This window comes from Elephas maximus, chromosome 1 (genome assembly GCF_024166365.1).
Source record: "Elephas maximus indicus isolate mEleMax1 chromosome 1, mEleMax1 primary haplotype, whole genome shotgun sequence".
NCBI classification, from domain to species: domain Eukaryota; kingdom Metazoa; phylum Chordata; class Mammalia; order Proboscidea; family Elephantidae; genus Elephas; species Elephas maximus.
The window spans coordinates 212,482,071-212,504,666 of record NC_064819.1 but is presented as its reverse complement, the minus strand read 5'-3'; the positions used below and the strand labels follow the sequence as shown (position 1 = coordinate 212,504,666).

Here is a 22,596-nt window from a genome sequence, read left to right as displayed (position 1 = left end):
TACATATGTTGTAAGAATTTAGCTGTGTAGATATGAAAATGTTTTTCAGGAAGCATGTCTTTGCGGGGGAGGGGGCTTTTTTTTTGCAATAATTTACAATAGCTTATTCTGTCTGAACACACATTCTATTAAATGCTGTAAAAGAGCATTACATTTCTGCAAAGAATATTTGAAAACACAAACACAAATGATTGTAAGTTAATGATTCATTTTCTTTTAAACATGTTGTTAGAACACGAGTCAACAAACTTTTCCCTCAAGGGCCAGATAGTAAATACTTTAGATTTGGGGGCCATAGAACTCTGTTGCTGTTGAAATCGGCCACAGACAAACATAAATCAATGGGTGTGGTGTGTTCCTGTAAAACTTTACTTACATTAACAGGTGGCTAGCCCGTGGGCCATAATTTATTGCCCTCTGTGTTAAAGGAATTCTATAGTCTTAGTGGAATGAATAAAAGGGACCAGGTCAATTTTAGGGAAATCTGCCATCTTTTTTTTCTTTTTAGTTGTTTATCTCTTATTACAGAAACATCCATATTCCTGTAACTTAAAAAAAAAAGACAATTTTAGTATATGTGTCAAAACAGACGTCTAGCTCTGTAGTAAATTGAACTAGTTAAACGAATTCTTATATTTATTTTTTACACAGCACAAATGCGGATGACACAGTAAGTCCATAATCTCCACGAAACTTATCAAGTTAACAACTGAGAACCTAAATTCTTACAATCTTCTGATCATTCGGTAAGTATACACTCTATCGAGTCCATTAGCAGCAGAGGAGAACCTTAACTTAAAGCACCAAGTGTCTGGGCATTACTACAAATGTCTTCTTTTCCCATTCTCTAAAACATGCAGTCAAGCCACCTATGAAGCAAATACCAATTCGCCTTAAGCTTCGATGTATAAGGCAAAGCAGTTGGGAAACCAGCATTATTCTTAAGCCTAAGGTGGTGATTCTACCTCTTTACTGTTTTACTTCCTTCCATGATAGTTTTAACTTTCAACGCAGTTATATTTAACATGAATATAAATTGAGTTTTGAACATAATTTCTTACAGATTCATTTAACAGTTTAGGACATTCGTATCTGTTTCAGATATTCTCAGAAAAACAGAAACATGACCCCTAATCTAGAATATTCTGGCAATAATTATTAAAATTAAAATTTAGAATTCTATAGCAAAGCAAGAATGGACTGTTTATTCAAACATTATAGACTATAAGAAAGAAAAAAAAGCAAACTCCCTTATTGTATGTAAATTAAGGTACAAAACTTATTCCCAATATACATTTTTCAGACGTGTGTTTTCATTTTTTGAAGAAGGGTTCAATGGGTGTTTTTAGGGTCTTACTAACATCAGCCCTATATGCCCAGATATTACTGGATCCACTAAATGGACAATGAAAACTGGCTGAGGCTGCTGATTAATACTTCGACAGGAATCTGACACACAGACACAGATTTCATTGTCATATTCAGTGGAACGGAATTCTTCCTTAAAATTGTGCTCCTGATAGGCTGGAGACAGAGCAATGGACTGTTAGTTCTTTAGGCCCCAAATACACGAATCTGTTGTACAAAGACTTCATTCTTCACTCTCGGCCTGTAGTCAGTAACTTGAGAGCCTTCTGTAGATTCTGCACAGCAGTGCTTACATCTTCATACTGCAAAGCACTGCCAGCGTATTTGCAGTATTTCTGAGCTCTAGCAAAGTCCTCTGGTGTTAGACGAACGTCCCCTAGAATGAAAGGATAATTAAGATATTAATAAGAACACATGGAAGTTTTCTGTGAGGTCAGGCAAATGTTTACATTCAAGATTTAAGAAAATATTTTAGGTTTTGTTAAAACATTATGAAGGTTTTTTTTTTCACTCCTAGCTGTATTCAGATAATTTCTTCATGCTTTTCAATTTTTTGTTATCACTAACGTAAACCACAGACATGCCAGTACATGGTAACTTGTATAAGTAGGATTTTCCTTTAAATCTTTCCAATAAACTAAGCAATAAGCTAAAAGCTTTTATACTTCAGAAAATTAATTGCAAAAAAAAACATTCTCTGTGAAACAAGGACAGTAGCTTTGGTGTTTATGTCAGAAACACTGCACATTTCTCTTCATGGGACAATACACACAGACTAAACTGTTCAACCCTCATTTGAACTAAAATAGAAATATTACTCAATAACAAAATAAAATGAATAACAAACTTTATGCAAAAAAATTACATAAGCCATTTTACTTTGTTTGTTTTTAACTTAAAAACATTCTACATTTTTGTGTCATCCAGATTAAAAGACCCTAAGGCTTAGTACTAAGATTTCAATTTCAAAAGATTAAAATACAAAATTAAACATGTAAACAACTTTTGCAGATTATTTCTCCAAAATTTTTCCTCACCAAGTTTTCTAATTACACATATGGTTATCACATGCAGAGTTCAACTAAATAATTTGGGTCAAAAAATCACTCTAAAGACAGTTCATTTAAGATCTGAATATTCTTGAATATACACTTACAAAGATGAAAGAAGAAACTGACCCCCCTTCCCCCCCCGCCGAAATAAACACTTTCTTTGGATATTTCTATGAGGATTATCAGAACGGATTAGAAGGCTGGGGCACAGAATATCATGAACAGACAATATATTTTGATTCTAGAAACCTGTGCTTACAAACAGAATGAGTCTGCTTAGTTGCTTTTAAGTATGCTGGAGATATAAAGCATAAAATGAAAACTTTGACAGCATTTAGGTAAGGGCTTCAAAGTCGGTAGCAATATCAGGTATTATGATAATAAATTATGGTACAAATGAATATTTTCAGAATTTTCAAGAAGACTATAGAAACAATGTATCTTAAAGCATCTAGTCCAGGGACAGGCATACATTAGGAGCTCAATAACTTTACTGAATGAGTATGAAAAAACTGCCTATATCTTAAATCATTCCCTACATCTTAAAATAAATGAAGTTCCTTTATAATTAAATATTAATTATATTTCAGACTTAAAGATAATATATTCATGTCTCTACATACAGTAACAAGTACAGCATGTAAAAATAAGACTTCAAATATATGTTGAATTATTATTATTAAACAACATGAATATCTATGAATTACAAGGTCAAATTACATACTCCAATTTTAACACAAAGTATTTTAATTTCCTTGAATTGTTGCCCTGTTAAAAAGCAAGCGATACAAATCAATAAACTAGTTAAAAGTAACTAGTCTCTCATTTTGTTATTTTGTGGTGGCTTGTGTGCTGCTGTGATGCCAGAAGCTCTGCCATCAGTATTTCAAATACCAGCAGGGTCACCCATGGTGGACAGGTTTCAGCTGAACTTCCAGAATAAGACAGGCTAGAAAAAAGGACCTGGCAGTCTACTTTGAAAAAATTAGCCAGTGAAAACCTTATGAATAACAGTGGAACATTGTCTGCTATAGTGCCAGAAGATGAGCCTCTGGTTGGAAGGCACTCAAAATATGACTGGGTAAGACCTAACTTCTCAAAGTAAAATTGGCCTTAATGACATGGACGGAGTCAAGCTTTTAGAAACTTCATTTGCTGATGTGGCATGACTCAAAATGAGAAGAAACAGCTGCAAACATCTATTAACAACCAGAATGTGGAATGCACAAAGTATGAATCTGACAAAACTGGAAAACATGGAAAATGAAATGGAACACATAAATGTCAATATACTAGGCATTAGGATATCCTAGGCATTAGTGAACTGAGATGGACTGGTACTGGTCATTTTAAACCAGACAATCGTACAGTCTACTATGCTGGCAATGACAAATTGAAGAGGAATGGCATTGCATTCATTGTCGAGAAGAACATTTCAAGATCTATCCTGAAGTAAAATGCTGTCAGTGATAGGATATTATCCATACGCCCACAAGGAAGACCAGTTAATATGACGATTATTTAAATTTACACACCAACCACAAACGCCAAAGATGAAGAAATTGAAGATTTTTACCAACTTCTACAGTCTGAAACCGATTAAATATGCAATCGAGATGGCAACTAGAATGTGAAAGTCGGAAACAAAGAAGAAGGACAGTTGGAAAATATGGCCTTGGTGATGGAAACGATGCCAGAGATCAGATGATATAATTTTACAAGACCAGGGACTTCTTCACTGCAAATATCTTTTTTCAACAACATAAACAGGGACTATACATGTGGACCTTGCCATCTGGAACATGCAAGAATCAAATTGACTATGTCTGTGGAAAGGGACGATAGAAAAGCTTAGTATCAATAGTCAGAACAAGGCAAAGGGACCGATTACAGGACAGGCCAACAACTGCTCATATGAAAATATAATTTAAGTTGAAGAAAATTATAACAAGTACATGAGAGCCAAAGTACGACCTTGAATAAAACCCACCTGAATTTAGATACCATCTCAAGAACAGATTTGACATATTGAACACTAATGATCGAAGACCAGAAGAGATGTGGAATGACATCAATGACATTATATACAGAAAGCAAGAGGTCATTAAAAAGATGGAAAAGATCAAAATGGATGTCAGAAGAAACTATGAAACTTGCTCTTGAACGTCAAGTAACTAAACTGAAAAAAATGATGAAGAGCTGAACAGAAGATTTCAAAGCATGTCTAGAGATTTCAAAGTATCATAATGAAATGTGCAAAAACTGTAGTTAGAAAACCAAAATGGAAGAACTGAAGAAAACATTCAAGCCTTGAGTTGCAATACTGAAGGACTCTATGGGAAAATTATTAACCAACACAGCAGGTATCAAAAGAAGATGGAAGGAATACACAAAGTCACTGTACCAAAAACAGTTGGTCCATGTTCAACCATTTCAGTAGGCAGCATATGACCAAGAACCAATGGTAATGAAGGAAGAAGTCCATGCTGCATTGAAGCCACAAGCCTCCAGGAATTGATGGAATACCAGTTGAGATGTTTCAACAAACAGATGTAGCACCAGAAGTGCTCATTCATCTATGCCATGAAATTTGGATGAGAGCTACCTGGCCAATCAACTGGAAGAGGTCCATTATGTACCTATTCCAAAGAAAGGTGATCCAACGGAATGCGGAAGTTTTCAAACATTACCGTTAATATCACACTCAGGTAAAATTTTGCTGAAGATTATACAAGGTGGTTGCAGCGATACATCGACAGGGAACTGCCAGAACTTTAAGCCAGATGCAAAAAAGGATGTGGTATGAGAGGTATCACTGCTAATGTCAGATAGATCCTGAATGAAAGCAGAGAATACCAGAAAGATGTTTACTTGTGTTTTACTGACTATGCAAAGGCATTCGACTGTGTGGATCATAACAAATTATGGGTAACATGTGACAAATGGGAATTCCAGAACTCTTAATTGTGCTCATGAGGAACCTGTACATAGACCAAGAGGCACACTTTGTGGTTTAAAGTAAGGAAAGGTGTGCGCCAGGGCTGTATTCTTTCACCATTATCTATTCAATCTGCAAGCTGAGCAAATAATCCAAACAGTTGGACTATATGAAGAGGAATGTTGGAGGAAGACTCATTAACAACCTGCAATATACAGATGACGCAACCTTGCTTGCAGAAAGTGAGAAGAACTTGAAGCACTTATTGATGAAAATCAAAGACTACAGCTTTTGGTATGAATTGTGCCTCAACATAAAGGAAACAAAAATCCTCACAACTGTACCAGTAAGCATCATATAAACAGAGAAAATACTGTAAGTTGTCAAGGATTTCATTTCACTTGGGTCCACGATCAATACCCATGGAAGCATGGTGTATTGCTTTGAGTAAATCTCCTGCAAAAGATCTCTTTAAAGTATTAAAAAGCAAAAATGTCTCTTTGAGGGACTAAGGTGCACCTGACCCAAGCCATGGTGGTTTCAATCGCCTCATCGAATGTGAAAACCAGACAAGAATAATGAAGACCAAAGGAGAGGTGATGCCTTTGAATTATGGTATTGGTGAAGAATACTGAATATATCACAGAGTCACAGAAGAATGAACAAATCTGTCTTGGACAAAGTACAACCAAAATGCTCTTTAGAAGCAATGAACGGTGAGGCTTCATCTCACATTCTTTGGACATGTTATCAGGAGTCCCTGGAGAAGATCACCATGCTTGGTAGAGGGTCAGGGAAAAGAAGACCCTCAACGAGATGGACTGACACAATGGATGCAACATGGGCTGGAGCATAGGAATGACCATGGGGATGATGTAGGACTAGGCAGTGTTTCGTTCTGTTGTACATAAGGGTGGCTATGAGTCAGAGCCATATGGACGGCACCTAGCAATAACAAAAAAAACTGTTATGAATGAGAGGTTAAATTACACAGCCCAATTTTAACAAAGTATTTTAACTTCCTTGAATTTCTGTCTTGCTAATAAAAAGCAAGCAATGCAAGTCAAAAAACTAGTTAAAATTAATTATGTTAAAAAAAGTTTCTTTCCAATTCACTTTCTGTATTTTGGTGACTTGGCATCTGTTCTCCATTAAACATAAAAAACAACTGCCCTCCAGCTTTATGGACAACTTAGGCACGGATTTTTTTCTTGAAAATACCTATCAGAATATTTTAAAGGTTATTTAAAATATTTATAAGAAGCTGTAGTCGCATAGATATACAGCACTACCAAGGTGGGCGAGATACTTTTAAAAATCAAGAGCAGCTCAGTATTGCTCATTTTGTGTTTTAATAGTCTACCCTCCAGTCTCACACAAGGCACGAGTCCAGATTTTACCAGACTTGCTGGAAGAAAGCCCTAATGATCAAGGTTCATCTTATCTTTACAGCATTAGCTTTAGCACTGTTTTACTGACAGATCACTCATCTATCAATAAGACGGAATGTGTATTGTGGTAAGAACTCTGTTACTACTTTAGTTTTTATAAACTAAACTTATCTGCCAGTGACAGAACTATTTTAAAACACAAATATTGCATTTTAACTTGAAATTATTTCAATATTTATAAAATGTAAATGAAAGAAAATATCTTAACAGGAAAATATAATTACATATATAAAAACATATTTAGCTTATAGACATCTATAACAAATTAATAACTCATATATATTAGATAATAACCAAGTTACAAATTTAGATAATATAAATTATAGACTTCTAGAGATATTAGAATTATTTTCTAAAATATATAAAGAATTTTAAAAACTATGTCAAATAGCTATACTTCTGCTGTTTGTAACATATCAGGCTTTTTTCCATTAAAAAAAATATAGTGAATAAGGCATAATAATAAAATATGTGAGTTAAAATTTCAAATTGAATAAAAATAAGTCCGTCTCTTGATTATGACCCTTTTAAATTAGCATTTTACAATTCAATAGAGAAAGCGGAAAAGACATAAAGTAGAAAAAACACATTTCTGGAAAAGAAGAATTATTCAATTTTAGTTCAGATGATTTTACAATAATAAATTCAGGCTTACTCTATCAAAATAAAAAATTTTCGCCTAACATGAAAATTTACTAGAAGCCATAATCAGAACCAAAGAAAGCATAAGGTGGACCTAAACGCTGTTTAAAGGATTAGAAAGGTTGTCTAATACATCTCTTCTGAAATCTGTGCTTGTAAGTTCCAGAATGGGCTATGGATAAGACTGTCTTTATCAAAGAGCTTCTTCCCCTCAGAGGGCGGGACAAGAACAGGGAAGAAAAGAGCTCAGCCATTAGTCAAGGTCCACACTGCAGCAGCAGGATAAATACGAGCAAAGAGAACCTGGGTCAACACTGGATCAAAGATAACATTACTCATTGTAAAGAGGAATCCCTGCATGCTTCTGTTTCCAAGATTGATTTATCTAATGTCATGGTCTTTAGAGACTCTTTTCTATTTAACTCAGTAGTTCTGAAGTTTTTATGCCAAAAACCTTGGATAACCTGATCCTAGTGTACTCTATATCCTCTGATCTGAGTGGAATGCACAGGATATAGGCAGAACTGTAAGGGAACTATAAGATCTACAATAAATTTTGGAGGTAAATATAAAACATTGTACTGACTCCTTATGTTCACGCATTGCTACGATACATGACTTGTAACGGCAGCAACGTTAGTAATAATTATAGCTAGAGAGTTTTATGATGTTAGGCACTGTGCTAAATACTTTTCAGATATTATTCCATTTAATTCTCAAAAAACTTTAGAAGCTAAGTTATTATAATTCACACCCAGAGATATGCAAGGTATGAAAGTAAATACTGTGCTTAAAATACTCTAAGTCATGCTACCTCTCCTCCCCAGAGTCAGCTACAAATTCATTACAAAAACATCTAATGGATGCCTACTATACACCAGGCACTGTTTCAGGCACTAGGGATGTAACAGTGAACAAAACAATGTCCTTATGGAGCTCAAAGTATATTAAAAGGTGATGAGTACGAAGCATTAAGGGGAAAAATGTAGCAGGAATAGACTACAGAGAGTACTAGAGGGGGTGGCGATGGTAATAGCTGTGGTTTTGTAGTTTGTGCACTTTCCCTATGCATTTACACACAAATGTACATGTAGAGACACAGAGTTTTGTTTGAAATGTTTCTTTTTATTTCCTAAACAGAATTATACTATAATGTTCTACAACTTGCTTTTATACTTAAATATGTCTAAGAGATCTTTTCATGTGAGAGCTACAATATTCTTTTTAATGTGTATACAGTACTCATAGTATGGATGTACCATAATTAACTCACTTTCCCATTAATGGAACACTGAGATTCTTTTTTATCCCCACTATGAACAATACTGAAATAAACTATATATTTTGTGCCCATGTCTAAGTATTTCTTTAGGATAGATTCCTAGAAGTGGAATAACTGGGTCAAAAAGTATATGCATTTGCAATTTTCATAGTGACAATGCTAATGAGAAGTTTTACCAATTTATATTTCCACCAACAGCATGCAAAGTGTTTATTTCTCTCTGCCTTCATTAACACTGCAGATTATCGGTGTTTTTGATATTTTTGCACCTATTGTCACTGTCATGGGTTGAATTACATCCCCCCAAAAATGTGTTTATCAACCTGGTTAGGCCATGATTCCCAGTATTCTGTGGTTGTCCTCCATTTTGTGATTATAATTTTATGTTAAGAGGATTAGGGTGGGATTGAAACACCACCCTTACTCAGGTCACCTCCCTGATCCAAGGTAAAGGGAGTTTCCCTGGAGTGTGGCCTGCACTACCTTTTATCTCTTAAGAGATAAAAGGAAAGAGAAGCAAGCAGAGACTGGGGAACCTCCTATCACCAAGAAAGTAGCACAGGGAGCAGAGCACGTCCTTTGGACCTGGGGTCCCTGCGACTGAGAAGCTCCTCAACCAGGGTAAGACTGATGACAAAGAATCTTCCTCCAGAGCTAACACCCTGCATTTGGACTTGTAATCTAATGGACTGTGAGAAAATACATTTCTCTTTGTTAAAGCCATCCACTTGTATTTCTGTTATGGCAGCACTAGATGACTAAGACACTCATAAAACTAAACTCACTTTAATTCTCGATTTTCCTCATTATTAATAAGCTTGGACATCTTTTCACATGGCCATTGGACATTTGCATAATCTGTTTACATTTTCTACCAATTTTTCCTACTGAGTTGAATTTTACTTACTCATTTTAGGAGCTGTCTATGTATATGCTCTGGACATTAATTCTTTATTTTTAAAGTAACAGTATTTTCCTCCAGTCTGTCAACTGCATTTTAACAATGTAATGCAGTGGAGTGAGGGGGTTCTTTCCTTGCATGAAATTTACTACTTTTCATTTGTTAAACTTGTTAAGACACAACCAAATGAGACCCAAGAATTTTAAGATAAGCATCTGATGTAATTTTTTCTTGATATCCAATTGTTCTAACATCACTTTTGAATATATATTCTTGCCACACTGATCTAAATGTCACCTTTATCCTTAACTTAATTCCCACACCGTGTGTCCCAATATCTGGATTTCTTATTTTGTTTCTTTGATCTATTCATCTAGTCTCTCTTAGATGTTTTCTCTCTATTAAATTTTAGACAGAATTTTTATGAGTGGGTGGGAATATAGAGGGGAATCTGGAAACCAAGTTTAACAGACAAATATAGTATTAGTTGGGCAGGTATCTGTCTACTAACAGATAAATATTTTCCACTATAAAAAAACAAACAAAAAACAAACTCATTGCTGTCAAGTTGATTCCAACCCGTAGGGACCCTATAGGACAGATCAGAACCGTCCCATGGGTTTCCAAGGCTATAAATTTTTATGGAAGCAGTCTGCCACATCATTCTCCCTTGGTGTGGCTGGTGGGTTCAAACCGCACACGTTTTCGTTAGCAGCCAAGCGCTTTTAACCACTGCACCACCAGGGCTCTATCATTTTCCACTGTATTCTTCAGTAATTTGCCACAGTTTGTTTTAGCTTCTTTATCTACTCTTCTTACCTTAGCACTGCTTTCCCCCATGAAACACACAAATAGTTCTCTACTAGACAATGAGGAATCAAAGATCGTCCTAGCTCTTGATTTTAGGCTTCGTAGCTAATTCTGCTTTAGATAAAACTGGGAAAAGTAGAATAAATTTAAATGTCACTCATAATGTAAATATAAGTGAACAATGTACTACATTTAAACACAGCGACCAACATAGTCCCAAGTGCTTGGGGATACCATCACCTAACCAGCAAAGGAGTGAGTGCACCGTGATCCACTTCAGTCAGTACATATGTTCAAACTCCTCCCCTTCAAATGATTTTAGACTCGGAACCAACTATAGACAAATCTTTCTGCTGTCAGACCAGTGAGACAGCTGAATACAAAATTCAAAGAATACATTTAAGCAATTTATGTTACTTTCAAAATGACATCACTTGACCAGCCTGACAGGAATCATGTTGGGCAGTTCTATTCCTTTCAGAGTAATATTTGTACCCATTCCACTGCTGTCTAGTAGATTCCAACTCATCGTGACCCTGGAGTCACTGCCACACGTGGTTTCTAAGGCTATAACCTTTATAGAAGCAGCCTGCCACATCTTTTCTCATGGAGCGGCTGGTGGGTTTGAAATGGCAACCTTTCAGTTAGCAGACAAGCGCTTTAACCACTGTGCCACCAGAGCTCCCAAACAATTTGAAAATCAGGACAGTATTTAAGGGTTTAAATCATAAGCGAAATCATCTACCCTGCAGTCATCTACCTTGCCTCTCCCCACCCCATTTTAAACTATTTTTACCTTCTGTTCTTCTCTAGGGTATTTCTCCAAGCCCAACTGATAACCTCATACCACTGGTTCTTGGTTTACAATTTTTTAGACATTATCTACTGTCTAAACCATACTCTCAAAAATAAGGATTTAACAAATTTACACTACAATCTTCTCTCCTTTCTTGTTCTATCTCTAATGCTTGTTAGTTATTTTAAATTCCTGAGTTGCTTAGTATTATTGTGCAGGTTAAATAATGTATTTTAACTTGTTTCTTTTCTCATCAACTTTAGAAGAAAAATCTCTTAACATTCCACTTCTGGACACTTCTCCTAACACCTTTCTTTCACCCATCCTACCTTTCAACTTTCAGAATATATTATCTCTACTCTCACTTGCCAGTGCTGATAATATTTATATTGTCTTGAATGAAGTTATCTGTGCTCTGTGATAAGTCTTGTGCTACTTCAAGGACAATGTTCTTGTGTCCAAGTCAAATGAAATTCCTTTTCTTATAATTCAAAATTCCATTACTGTGTGGAACTTTGGGCAGAAATGGGGAGAATGCTGACATACTGTGAGGAATGAAACCAGTGTCATGGAACACTTTATGTACAAACTACTGAGTAGAAACTAATTTGCTCTAGTGTATAACAATAATATAAAAAAGTACAACAAACTTAGAACTTTATATTCCCTGCCCTTTCATAAAGAATGGCAAATAAGATCATTTATAAAATGGTCACAGATTTTGATTTGGCCACTAATAAAAACATTCTCAACTTCTTCAAGAATCTGGTGCACTTTACAATTGAAATTGATTGTTTAGATAGTATGAAAATTCTGTTTTGTATGGTTTTGCTTTGCTTTTTGGTTCTCTGGCATGCACCCGTATTTTCCATTCTCCCATCTTTTCTATCAGGCTGATTATTTTTTTGGGTGGCAAAGTATATTTGGCTTGAAGCATCTAGCGCAGTGCTCTTTACATAATAAACTTAAGCAACAGTTAATACAAATCTGTAAAAGTTTAAAAAAATTCCATTACTGTTCAAAATCATAGCATACTTTAGTTTGTTTCTTACTTGAAATTTCTTGTACAATTTCTAATTTTTCTTGGATCTTTTAATCTCTTTTCTTCTTGTTGGGAGAAGACATCGATGATTTCTTAAGCATGTCTTTAATACTCTATAGCTTCTTATTTATACACTGCATGGAATCCATCGCATTTTCCTTAAAGCAAGGAAGCACTCTGATTACCTGTTCTAATTTCAGAGCAATTGCTTCCTAAGCCTATAGGACAGATATTAATGGATTTTTTCTCTTTAGACTACCTAGGTTAATTTCACTATTTCTTATATCTCATATTTCTCTTTTTCTTGGTTATTGCTCTCATCTTGATGGAATATACCCTCAGGTAACATAACTTCCTTAGAAAAGGTATGTGGTGGGCAAATTTGCAAAGTCTTTATATATGTAGAAATAATTATTTTGTCTTCACATCAGACTGACACTTTAGTTGAACAAAGAATCCTAAGGCTTTGGTTCTAGATGGTAAATTAAGCATACATGATTAACTACTCTTCCTACTGAAACCATATTAAAGTAAGGTAATATAAAAGGAAGTAAATGCATAAAGTTGAAAAGGAGAAGAGAAAGACTGGAGAAATGGGAAAGGGAGGAGGATTCAGAGATGAGAGATAATGAAATTTCTGGAAAAGTGAAAATTGAGTGGAAAGATGCTATTAGGTAACACAGACTGGAAGAAATCTCATCTCAGAACATGTATACAGGGGGAGGCTATGGAGCTTATCTGTCCAAAGGAACCTCGGAAAGATAGAAGAGTGGGTGGTGGGGGTCTTTACTGGGTCTAAGAAAAAACCGCACCAGTTTCATATCCTTGCCTACTCTATCACCCTCCCCCCTTAACTACTTCCCATCTATCGAGTTTGCCTCTAGACAAAAAAGATGGAGCGTGTCTCTACAACTGTGGAGTGAACTGCGTAGATAGGGCGACTCTCCCAAGGTAAGTGGTACGTTCCCCCAAAAAGCCTTCCTCATTCCATGCCTGAGAGGCAGGTAGCTAGTGTGAGTTCTGGGAGCCAAACTTGAAGACACAATGCTATTTTCTCTGAAGGAAACCCACAACAGCTACTAAAATAATCAAGTTCTTCATTCTAAACATAAAAAGGCTACTTCTCACCAGATATATGAAGAAAACAACCTTTCTGAACGAGATAAACACAACAACTGACTTGGGGAAGAAAACAGAGATAGGTCAGAAAAGTAAGAAACATTAAAATCAATAAACAATCACCTAACCTATGATACAAGCAAAATAATTATTCTCGGAGATCTTTATTTTCAACAATGGTCCATACCTCTCTTCTTGGCTCATCTAATAACAGCGCAGCTAAGGAAGATCCCATAATCACAGCACACAGTAACTATGAACTTCTAAACTAATGTTCTGGCAAAAGCTTCCACGATAGCTTTGGTTACATGTTTGGGCCATAATATCTAGCAGTATACAAAAGAAGAAACTGTAAATAAATCAACAAAAATAGGAATGCCTTTGGGTTTTGGCAATTTTAATAGTATGAAAATCTTGGTTCATTTAAGAATCCACTAAACACAAGCATTCAAGGAAACATCTTAAATTACCTAAATATTCAAATTTAAATAAAAACATTTAAATATATGGCATCCCTTGGGTAATGTTACAAACTAACATTCCAAAACAAGAGAAATAATATATCTCACAAAACAGTCAGCAGACTTACCCTGGGAAACTATATTGAAAAGTGTGGGATCAATGGTTGGAATCGTCTGTGGCGTAGGTTGGATAGTATTGCTTGTCACACCTGCAAATCAGAAAAACACAAATAGGTAGAAAAGTGATATACCTTTTAATTATATACTAAGAGAGCATGTAACGGATCATGGAGAAATGTCATTACTTCATTTAATTATTTTCTTGAAAACTTAATGGATTCTATTTAACATAATTATTTGATATTGAAGACTGGCAGGGAAAATAAGCAAGAAAATTGATTTTGAGCATTTACATACACGTACTGGCTACATATATAATATTAGTGAACTGAAATGGGCTGGTATTGGCCTATTTGAATCAGAAAATCATATGGTCTACTATACTGGGAATGACAAACTGAAGAGGAATTGTGTTACATTCTTCCTCAAAAAGAACATTTCAAGATCTATCCTGAAGTACAACACTGTCAGTGATAGGATACTATCCTTATGCCTACAAGAAGACCAGTTAATATGACTGTTATTCAAATTTATACACCAACCACTAATGTCACAGGTAAAGAAATTTGAAGTTTTTACCAACTTCTGCAGTCTGGAATTGATCAAACACGCAATCGAGATGCATTGATAAATATTGGTGACTGGAATGAGAAAGCCAGAAACGAAGGATTGGTAGTTGGAAAACATGGCCTTGGTGATAGAGATGATGCCAGAGATCACATGATAGAGTTTTGCATGACCAAGGACTTCTTCATTGCAAACACCATTTCCAACAACATAAACAGCGATTATGTATGTGGACCACGCCAGATGGAATATAAAGAAATCAAACTGACTACGTCTGTAGAAAGAGACGATGGAGACACTTGGCATCATCTGTCAGAACAAGGCCAGGGGCTGGCTAACTGCGGAACAATCAATTTCTTATATGCAAGTTCAGACTGAAGCTGAAGAAAATTAAAACCAGTCTATGAGAGCCAAAATAAAACCTTTAGAATATTCTACCTGAATTTAGAGACAATCTTAAGAATAGATTTGACACACTGAACTAATGATTGAAGGCGAGTTGTGGATGACATAAAGGACATCATACTTGAAGAAAGCAAAAGGTCATTAAAAAGACAAGAAAGAAAAGATCAAATTGGATGTCAGAAGAGACTCTGAAACTTGCTCTTGAACACAGAGCTGCTAAAGCAAAAGGAAGAAACGATGAAGTAAAAAAGCTCAACAGAAGATTTCAAACGGCGGCTCAAAAGACAAAGTATTATAATGACACGTGCAAAGGCCTGGAGATAAAAAACCGAAAGGGAAAAACACGCTCAGCATTTCCCAAGCTAAAAGAACTGAAGAAATATTCAAGCCACGAGTGTTAATACTGAAGGATTCTACAGGGAAAATGTTAAATGATGCAGGAAGCATCAAAAGAAGATGGATAGAATATACAGAGTCACTACACCAAAAAGAACTGGTCCATGTTCAACCATTTCAGAAAGTAGCATATGATCAAGAACTGGTGGTACTCAAAGAAGTCCAAGCTGCACTGAACACACTGGTGAAAAAGAGGCCTCTGAGGATTGGTGGAATACCAATTCAGATGTTTCAAGAAACGGACTCAGACTCAGTGCTGGAGGTGCTAACTCATCTGACTGACTGGAAGAGATCCATAGTTGTTCCTACTCCGAAAAAAGGTGATCCAAAAGAATGCTGAAATTATCAAACGGTATAATTAATATCACATGCAAGTAAAATTTTGCTGAAGATCATTCAAAAGTGGTTGCAGCAATACTTCGACAGAAAACTGCCAGAAATTCAAGCTGGATTCAGAAGAGGACATGGAATGAGGGACATCATTAATGATGTCAGAAGGATCTTTCTTGGCTGAAAGCAGAGAATACCAGGAAGATGTTTACTTGTGTCTTACTGACTATGAAAAGGCATTTGACTGTGTGGATCATAACAAATTATGGGTAACAGTGCGAAGAATGGGAATTTCAGAACACTTAACTGTGCTCATGAGGAACCCGGATATAGACCAAGAGGTAGTTGTTTGAAGAGAACAAGGAGATACTGCATGGTTTAAAATCAGAAAAAGTGTGTGTCAGGGCTATATTCTTTCACCATACTTATTCAATTTGTATGCTGAACAAATTCAAGAAGTTAGACTATATGAAGAATAATGGGGCATCAGGTTTGGAGGAAGACTCATTAACAACCTGCAATATGCAGATGACACAACCTTGTCTGCTGAAAGTGAAGAGGACTCAAAGCACTTATTGATGAAGATCAAAGACTACAGCCTTTAGTATGGATTATACCTCAACATAAAGAAAACAAAAATCCTCACAACTGGACTAATAGGCAACATCATGATAAATAGAGAAAATATTGAAGTTGTTAAGGATTTTGTTGTACTGGATCCACAATCAATGCCTATGGAAGCAGTAATCAAGAAATCGAAGGACATACTGCACTGGGCAAATCTGCTGCAAAAGGCCTCTTTAAAGTGTTCAAAAGCAAAGAGTCACTAAGGTGTGCTTGACCCAAGCCATTCTATTTCCAGTCGCCTCATAGGCATGTGAAAGCTGGACGATGAATAAGGAAGACCAAAGAATTGATGCCTTTGAAGTACTGTGTTGGCAAAGAATACTGAATATACCATGAACTGCCAGAAAAACGAACAAATCTGTTGTGGAAGAAGTACATCCAGAATGCTCCTTAGAAATGAGGATGGCAAGACTTTGTCTCACATACTTTGGACATGTTATTAAAAGGGGCCAGTCCCTGGAGAAGTACATCATGATTGGGAAAGTTGAGGGTCAGTGAAAGAGAGGAAGACCCTCAATGAGATGGAGTGGCACAGTGGCTGCAATGATGGGCTCAAGCATAGCAATGATCGTGAGGATGGCACAGGACTGGGCAGTGTTTTGTTCTGTTGTACACAGGGTTGCTGTGTGGCAGAACCGACTCAAAGACAACTAACAACAATAGTTTTGTTGGCCATGCCTCATTCTTCAACTTGCTTCTGAATTAAAGCTTACCAAATTTCTGTAGAAGGAATAGACTCTCTTAATACCTTTCAACTTCTTAAAGACAGATAGCTGCCACCGAACGGTCTCTGACTCATGTGATCTTACATACAGTAGAAGGAAACATTTTCTGGTCCTACATCTTCCTCACAATCTCAGCATGTTTGAGTCCATTGTTGTGGCTATTGTGACAACCTATGTCATTGATGGTCATCTCCCTCAGGCTCGCTGGCCCTCTACTTCACCAAACAGGATGCCTCCCCCAATGACTGATCCTTCCTTATGACATACCCAAAGCAAGCAAGTCAGACCATGTTCTCTTGTGATCCGTAATGTTTTTATTGGCTAATCTTTGGAAGTAGATCACCACATCTTTCTTCTTAGTTTGTCTTAGTCTGGAAGCTCTGCTGAAACCTGTACATGATGGTATCTGAAATACCAGTGCTAAAGTTTTAACCATTACACCAACATGCAAGCCACAACAGTACAACAAACTGATAGACTGGTGGTCGTTTAACTTCTTAGCCAAGTAAATAATTTTGGGGACAATGTGGGATATAAGTATCTTATATTTTAACTTACAGCGTGAGTGCCATTTCATCAATCTGAATGAAATTACAAATTGTTTATTTCAAATTTTCCAGATTACAAATTTTTAAGACAATATTTTCACATCAAATAAGCAATTAGTTTTGACTTCTTGTTAGAACTTGTCGTAACTATCATACTCAGTGAATAACTAGCATTCAACAGACGTTGAATTGACTAATGCTAAGAATACAGAGTTAAAGATTATTAATGCTCTAAAAAATTAACAAAAAAAGAAGTCTTGAGACTTCCTCAAAGACACTTAATGAGTCAATAAGCAAGAAAAGCAAATGAACAAGAAAAGTTGCTTATTCCAAAACAATGCAGTCAAATAGTCTCTTCAAAACAGGGTTCATGCGCTTCAAGCTAGTAGATTACATTTGCACAGTCAATTTGTAGTAAAGATAGAGAGGAAATGACACTGAGATAAGAAGCAAGGAACGGACAAAAGAGAGAAAACGGGACTTTTTAAGGACACAAGAACATATTTAATGAGAGATCTAAAATGATGATTTTACAAAGGTTGACTGAAGCTCTAAAATATATTTTTAGAGGCATAAAATTTTGACTCTGAAGGACCTCCCCACCCTCAACCCAAGGAAGAAAATGGTTTAAATATAACCTATCTTATCTCATTTAATTGTGTTCTATGGCAAACTAGTTTCGTTTTCCAGTCTTTGGAACTATTAAAAGCTGAACATCTTCCTTTTTTAATCTAAAATTTAACTAATAAAAATTAAAAACAAAAAAACCCACAGGTGAAAGGCCTGCTTTACATTCCTGCCCAGGCAATTCTGAGGCTATTCCTAATTTCTAGGGCACCCTTAAGTCCAGACGAATTTATATTTATCAGTGCTGCTCCTTGCTACGTAATCTGTGCTTTGGCCTAAATAAAACCCTCCAAACCTTTTTTTCCATGGAGAAAGTGTACTACTTTGGTCAGCATCCTGCATTAATATTTAAATGCTTTTTTGGTAAATTTTCATATGGTTAACTAAATAAGCAATATTAACAAGAATAACACATAGAATTTACACGGAGAAAATTTAGTTATTTAGTAAAATTTTATTTGAGCTGTATTTAAAAAAAAAAAAGGTGGCCTGCATCTTCTTAAGTACTTGTGGTCACAGTCATTCAACTAACAACTTGAATGAAAACAGAGGCTGCTCAACGTGCCTGAGGCAGCACAGTGAGAAGATGGTGCTGCTCAGTTTGTCTAAAGAAGGACTGTCTTCTTGGCAGCTATCATGAGTATGTTATCACCAGGTCTACTAGCTCAAAATGAGCTGACACATAGCTTTTATGTTAGTAAAAGAATTTCTGATTTGTTATTTATTTCTTGAGATGGCCTATGTCTAGTTATTCTTCTTTCTTTCTTGGTTTCGACAGGTCTCATTTGTCAGTTTGCAAATGGGTTGCTGCCCGGTCGTAAAAAATATGTTGGAGTAATATGACTATAAAGACACTGCTGGGGGAAAGCAAAACTGTGTGAGAAATTTCTATCCTTCCACTATTTAACAACAACAAAGTGCTTATAAGTAATTTCTGGTTAATTTTTTTCCCTAGCATATTAGAATTAAACATCAAATGATTTCTAGTTAGGTACTAAATTGTTCTATTGACTAAACTGTGTGGGGATTCGGAATAAGGAGAAATGCGTGTTGGTTAGAAAACTATAGACTTATCCAAGAATTGCAATTAAACAGAACTCTGGAAGATGGTAGTGGAGAGGCAGGGAGAAAGACATGCTATCTTTGAGGAATAGCATAAGCAAAGGGAAGACAAATGGGAGGCTGGATGAACTGAAACCTTAGTACATTCATGGAAAATGGCATCAGAGGAAATGGTTAGGCCAGAATATGAACAACCTTAAAAGCCTTACAGAAGAACTGAAACGTAGTACTATGACACACTAACAACAACAAACTGGTAAGTTTTCAATTTATGTATGAGGTAGAGCTGCATTTATAAGTCTAGCATTAATAATAAAATAATTCCCCTAGGTAATATATTTTGATTTATAACTGAGATTTTTCCTTAATATTCCGACTATAAAAAGCTTACTTCAAGAGAAAGAAAAAATCATGTACTGTATGGTCTAGATCTAACATTTACACTGTGGTTGAAGCACAAGAGGCAAAGAGTTGCTTGTTTAAACAATCACCATCCCTACCCTCTTTGTACCTCCTTTGCTTTTTTGTGGAAGAACTAAAAACTGTGTATTAGTATGCACTATTCTTTTCAGCTATCTTAAGGATTTCCCTTTGATAAAACTGTATCCTGACCTTTATATGAGAGAAAGTAAATCATTTTTAAAGTGAGTAAGAGGGGAAACATCTGCTATATTTATAAACTAAAGATGTTATTTCATTTTCTATTAGGGAACTATGAACTTTTTTTTTTTTTAAACTGTCTTAAATACAATAGAAAAAAATCTGAAAGCTAAGAGGAGGAGATTCCAACAATTTCAAGTAAACCAATCTTGAGGAGAAATATATCATCAGAAAAGTAGGTTTTGACTTGCTAGGACTTCAATTCCTTGGAGAAGGCACATAGAAGAGAAGTGGTAAAAACACGAAGTCAAAGAGATTTGGGTTCAAATTCTGGTTCTGTTACTTAGTAGGTATATTTGTACCTTTGTTTTCTTGAGATGCTAGCGTAACCTCTTCAGAGCTTATAAATGACGGACAACCACATATAATATAGTGGCTGTAAGAATTATGTGCAAAAATTAGCCATGGTAATTACTTCAATACTAAGTCAAAAAGAGTGTATAAAACAAGATAGGACCTTATCCTAAAAAAGTCCTAAGGTTTTAAATTCAGCCCCACTCCCTTTTCTGAGGAACAAAAAAAGAGAAAGGCTCATGCTACAGAGTTAACTGGATCAAAACGATTTGCTTATGCCAGAAAAATTAATATCCATCACCAGGAGATACTACTTATCAGTGTGAACATACTAACCTACCAACTGTTTGCCACTTTTGCTTACAAACAGCAATTTCATATGGTTCAACCTAATACAGCCCTCCTATTAGAAGTATAGGACCCCTGGTGATGCAGTGGTTAAAGCACTCAGCTGCTAACCAAAAGATCAGTGGTTCAAACCCACCAGCTGTTCCATGGAAGAAAGATGTGGCAGTCTGCTTCTGTAAAGATTATAGCCTTGAAAACCGTATGGGGCAGTTCTACTCTGTCCTATAGGGTTGCCATGAGTTGGAACTGACTCAACAGTATTGGTTTTTTTTTTTTTTTTTTGGTTTACTAGAAGTATATTCTATTTTTCATATATACATACAGTATGTCTACATATGAGATAAATGTGGCTGTGCCTATATCACAAACCTGCCCTAACACATACTGTCCAAAGCAACCTTTCTTTGAGATCAATATCCTGCCCCCTTGATTCACAAAATGATTTTAAGTTTTCATTAATTTGCCATTAAATGCCCTGTTTTTCTTTCACACAGAAACAGGAAAGAAGAGGGGGAAAAAAAGGAAAAGAAAGCTAATTTGCTGGACAAGACACATTTTGTGTTAGGCATATGTCTTAGTTATCTAGTGCTGCTATAAAAGAAATACCACAAGTGGATGGCTTTAACGAACAGAAATTTATTCTCTGTCTAGTAGGCTAGCAGTCAGAATTCAGGGTACCAGCTCCAGGGGAAGGCTTTCTCTCTCTGTTGGTTCTGGGGGAAGTTTCTTGACATCAATCTTCTCCTGGTCTAGGAGCTTCTCAGTGTGAGAACCCTGGGTCCAAAGGATGTGCTCTGCTCATGGCACTCTTTTCTTGGCGGTATGAGGTCCTTCTCTCTCTGCTTGCTCTTCTCTTTTAAATCTCAAAAGAGATTGACTCACAATACAATCTAATCTTGTAGATTGAGTCCTGCCTCATTAACATCATAGAAGTAGGATTTACAACACATAGGACAATAATATCAGATGACAAAATGTTAGACAATCACAAAATACTGGGAATCGTGGCCTAGCCAAGTTGACACACATTTTGGGGAGACACAATTCAATCCACAACAGCATAGTATTAGTCAACTTTGAGATCTTTCCCCTTTAATAATTAAAACAACCATGAGGAGAAAGTATGATTAATTTCATGACAACTGAAAGTCAAGGAAGTAATAGCATGTTATGTATTATGACCCTTGCTATAACCTCAACTGTATTATAACCCTCAGAGAATGATCCTCATTCTATCATTTAAATATTTTGAAATGCTTGTGCAGTTTAGCACCATAAACCCAAACCAAACCCACTGCTATGGAGTCGATACTGACTCATAGCAACCCTGTACGACAGAGCAGAACTGCCCCAAATGGCTTCTAGGGCTGTAAATCTTTACTGAAGCAGACTGCCACATCCTTCTCCTGTGGAGCAGCTGGTGGGTTCAAAGTGACGACCTTTTGGTTAGCAGCTGAGCACTTAACCACTACACTCCTTGTTTAGCAGCACAGATCACCTTTATGCTGGGATAAAAGTAAAATTTTAAGAACATTTCTTGAAAAAAAAAAAAAAAATTACATGGTAGATTTAAATTATGATTTTTAAATGCACTTCTATTTAGATGTAAATGAACGAATATCTGCAACTTTGTGAAAGTATATTAATTCACTGACATTTACTTTTTATTGGAGATTAGAGTTGACAGATCTTTTCCCTATGAAAACATAGATGTACAGTGCTGATTTATTCAAAGATAGTAGGTATCTTTTCCCTTCTGGTTTTTTGAGTCACATATTTGTAATGTTAAAGAAATACCTTGTCTCTGACTCCATTACAACTAGGATTTTGCTTCTGAAACCCTACTCTTTCCGTCATTAATAATACTCAAGGACAGACGCAGAATGTTAAGGGAATGAAGCAAGAAAAATCCACTGTTGTTATCACAGTGAGACTCAGATTGACACATCCTGTAATAAGCCCCGCTCATCTCAGTGCTTTTCTTGGGAAATAGCAATACACACAAAAAGCACAGAAACTATTCTT

The 22,596-nt window shown here is 36.0% G+C and overlaps 1 protein-coding gene across 1 annotated transcript in view; it reads right to left on the bottom strand.

The window, feature by feature from the left end:
- Positions 1-229: 229 nt before the first annotated feature.
- Positions 230-22,596, bottom strand: part of VTA1 (vesicle trafficking 1) — an 86,413-nt gene continuing 64,046 nt past the window's right edge. Inside the window, exons 7-8 of the mRNA XM_049902422.1 lie at positions 13,991-14,071; positions 230-1,744 (exon numbers count right to left, since the gene is read on the bottom strand). Of these exons, the coding sequence (XP_049758379.1) occupies positions 1,599-1,744; positions 13,991-14,071 (227 nt within the window). The 3' untranslated portion in view covers positions 230-1,598. The remainder of the gene's footprint in view (positions 1,745-13,990; positions 14,072-22,596) is intronic.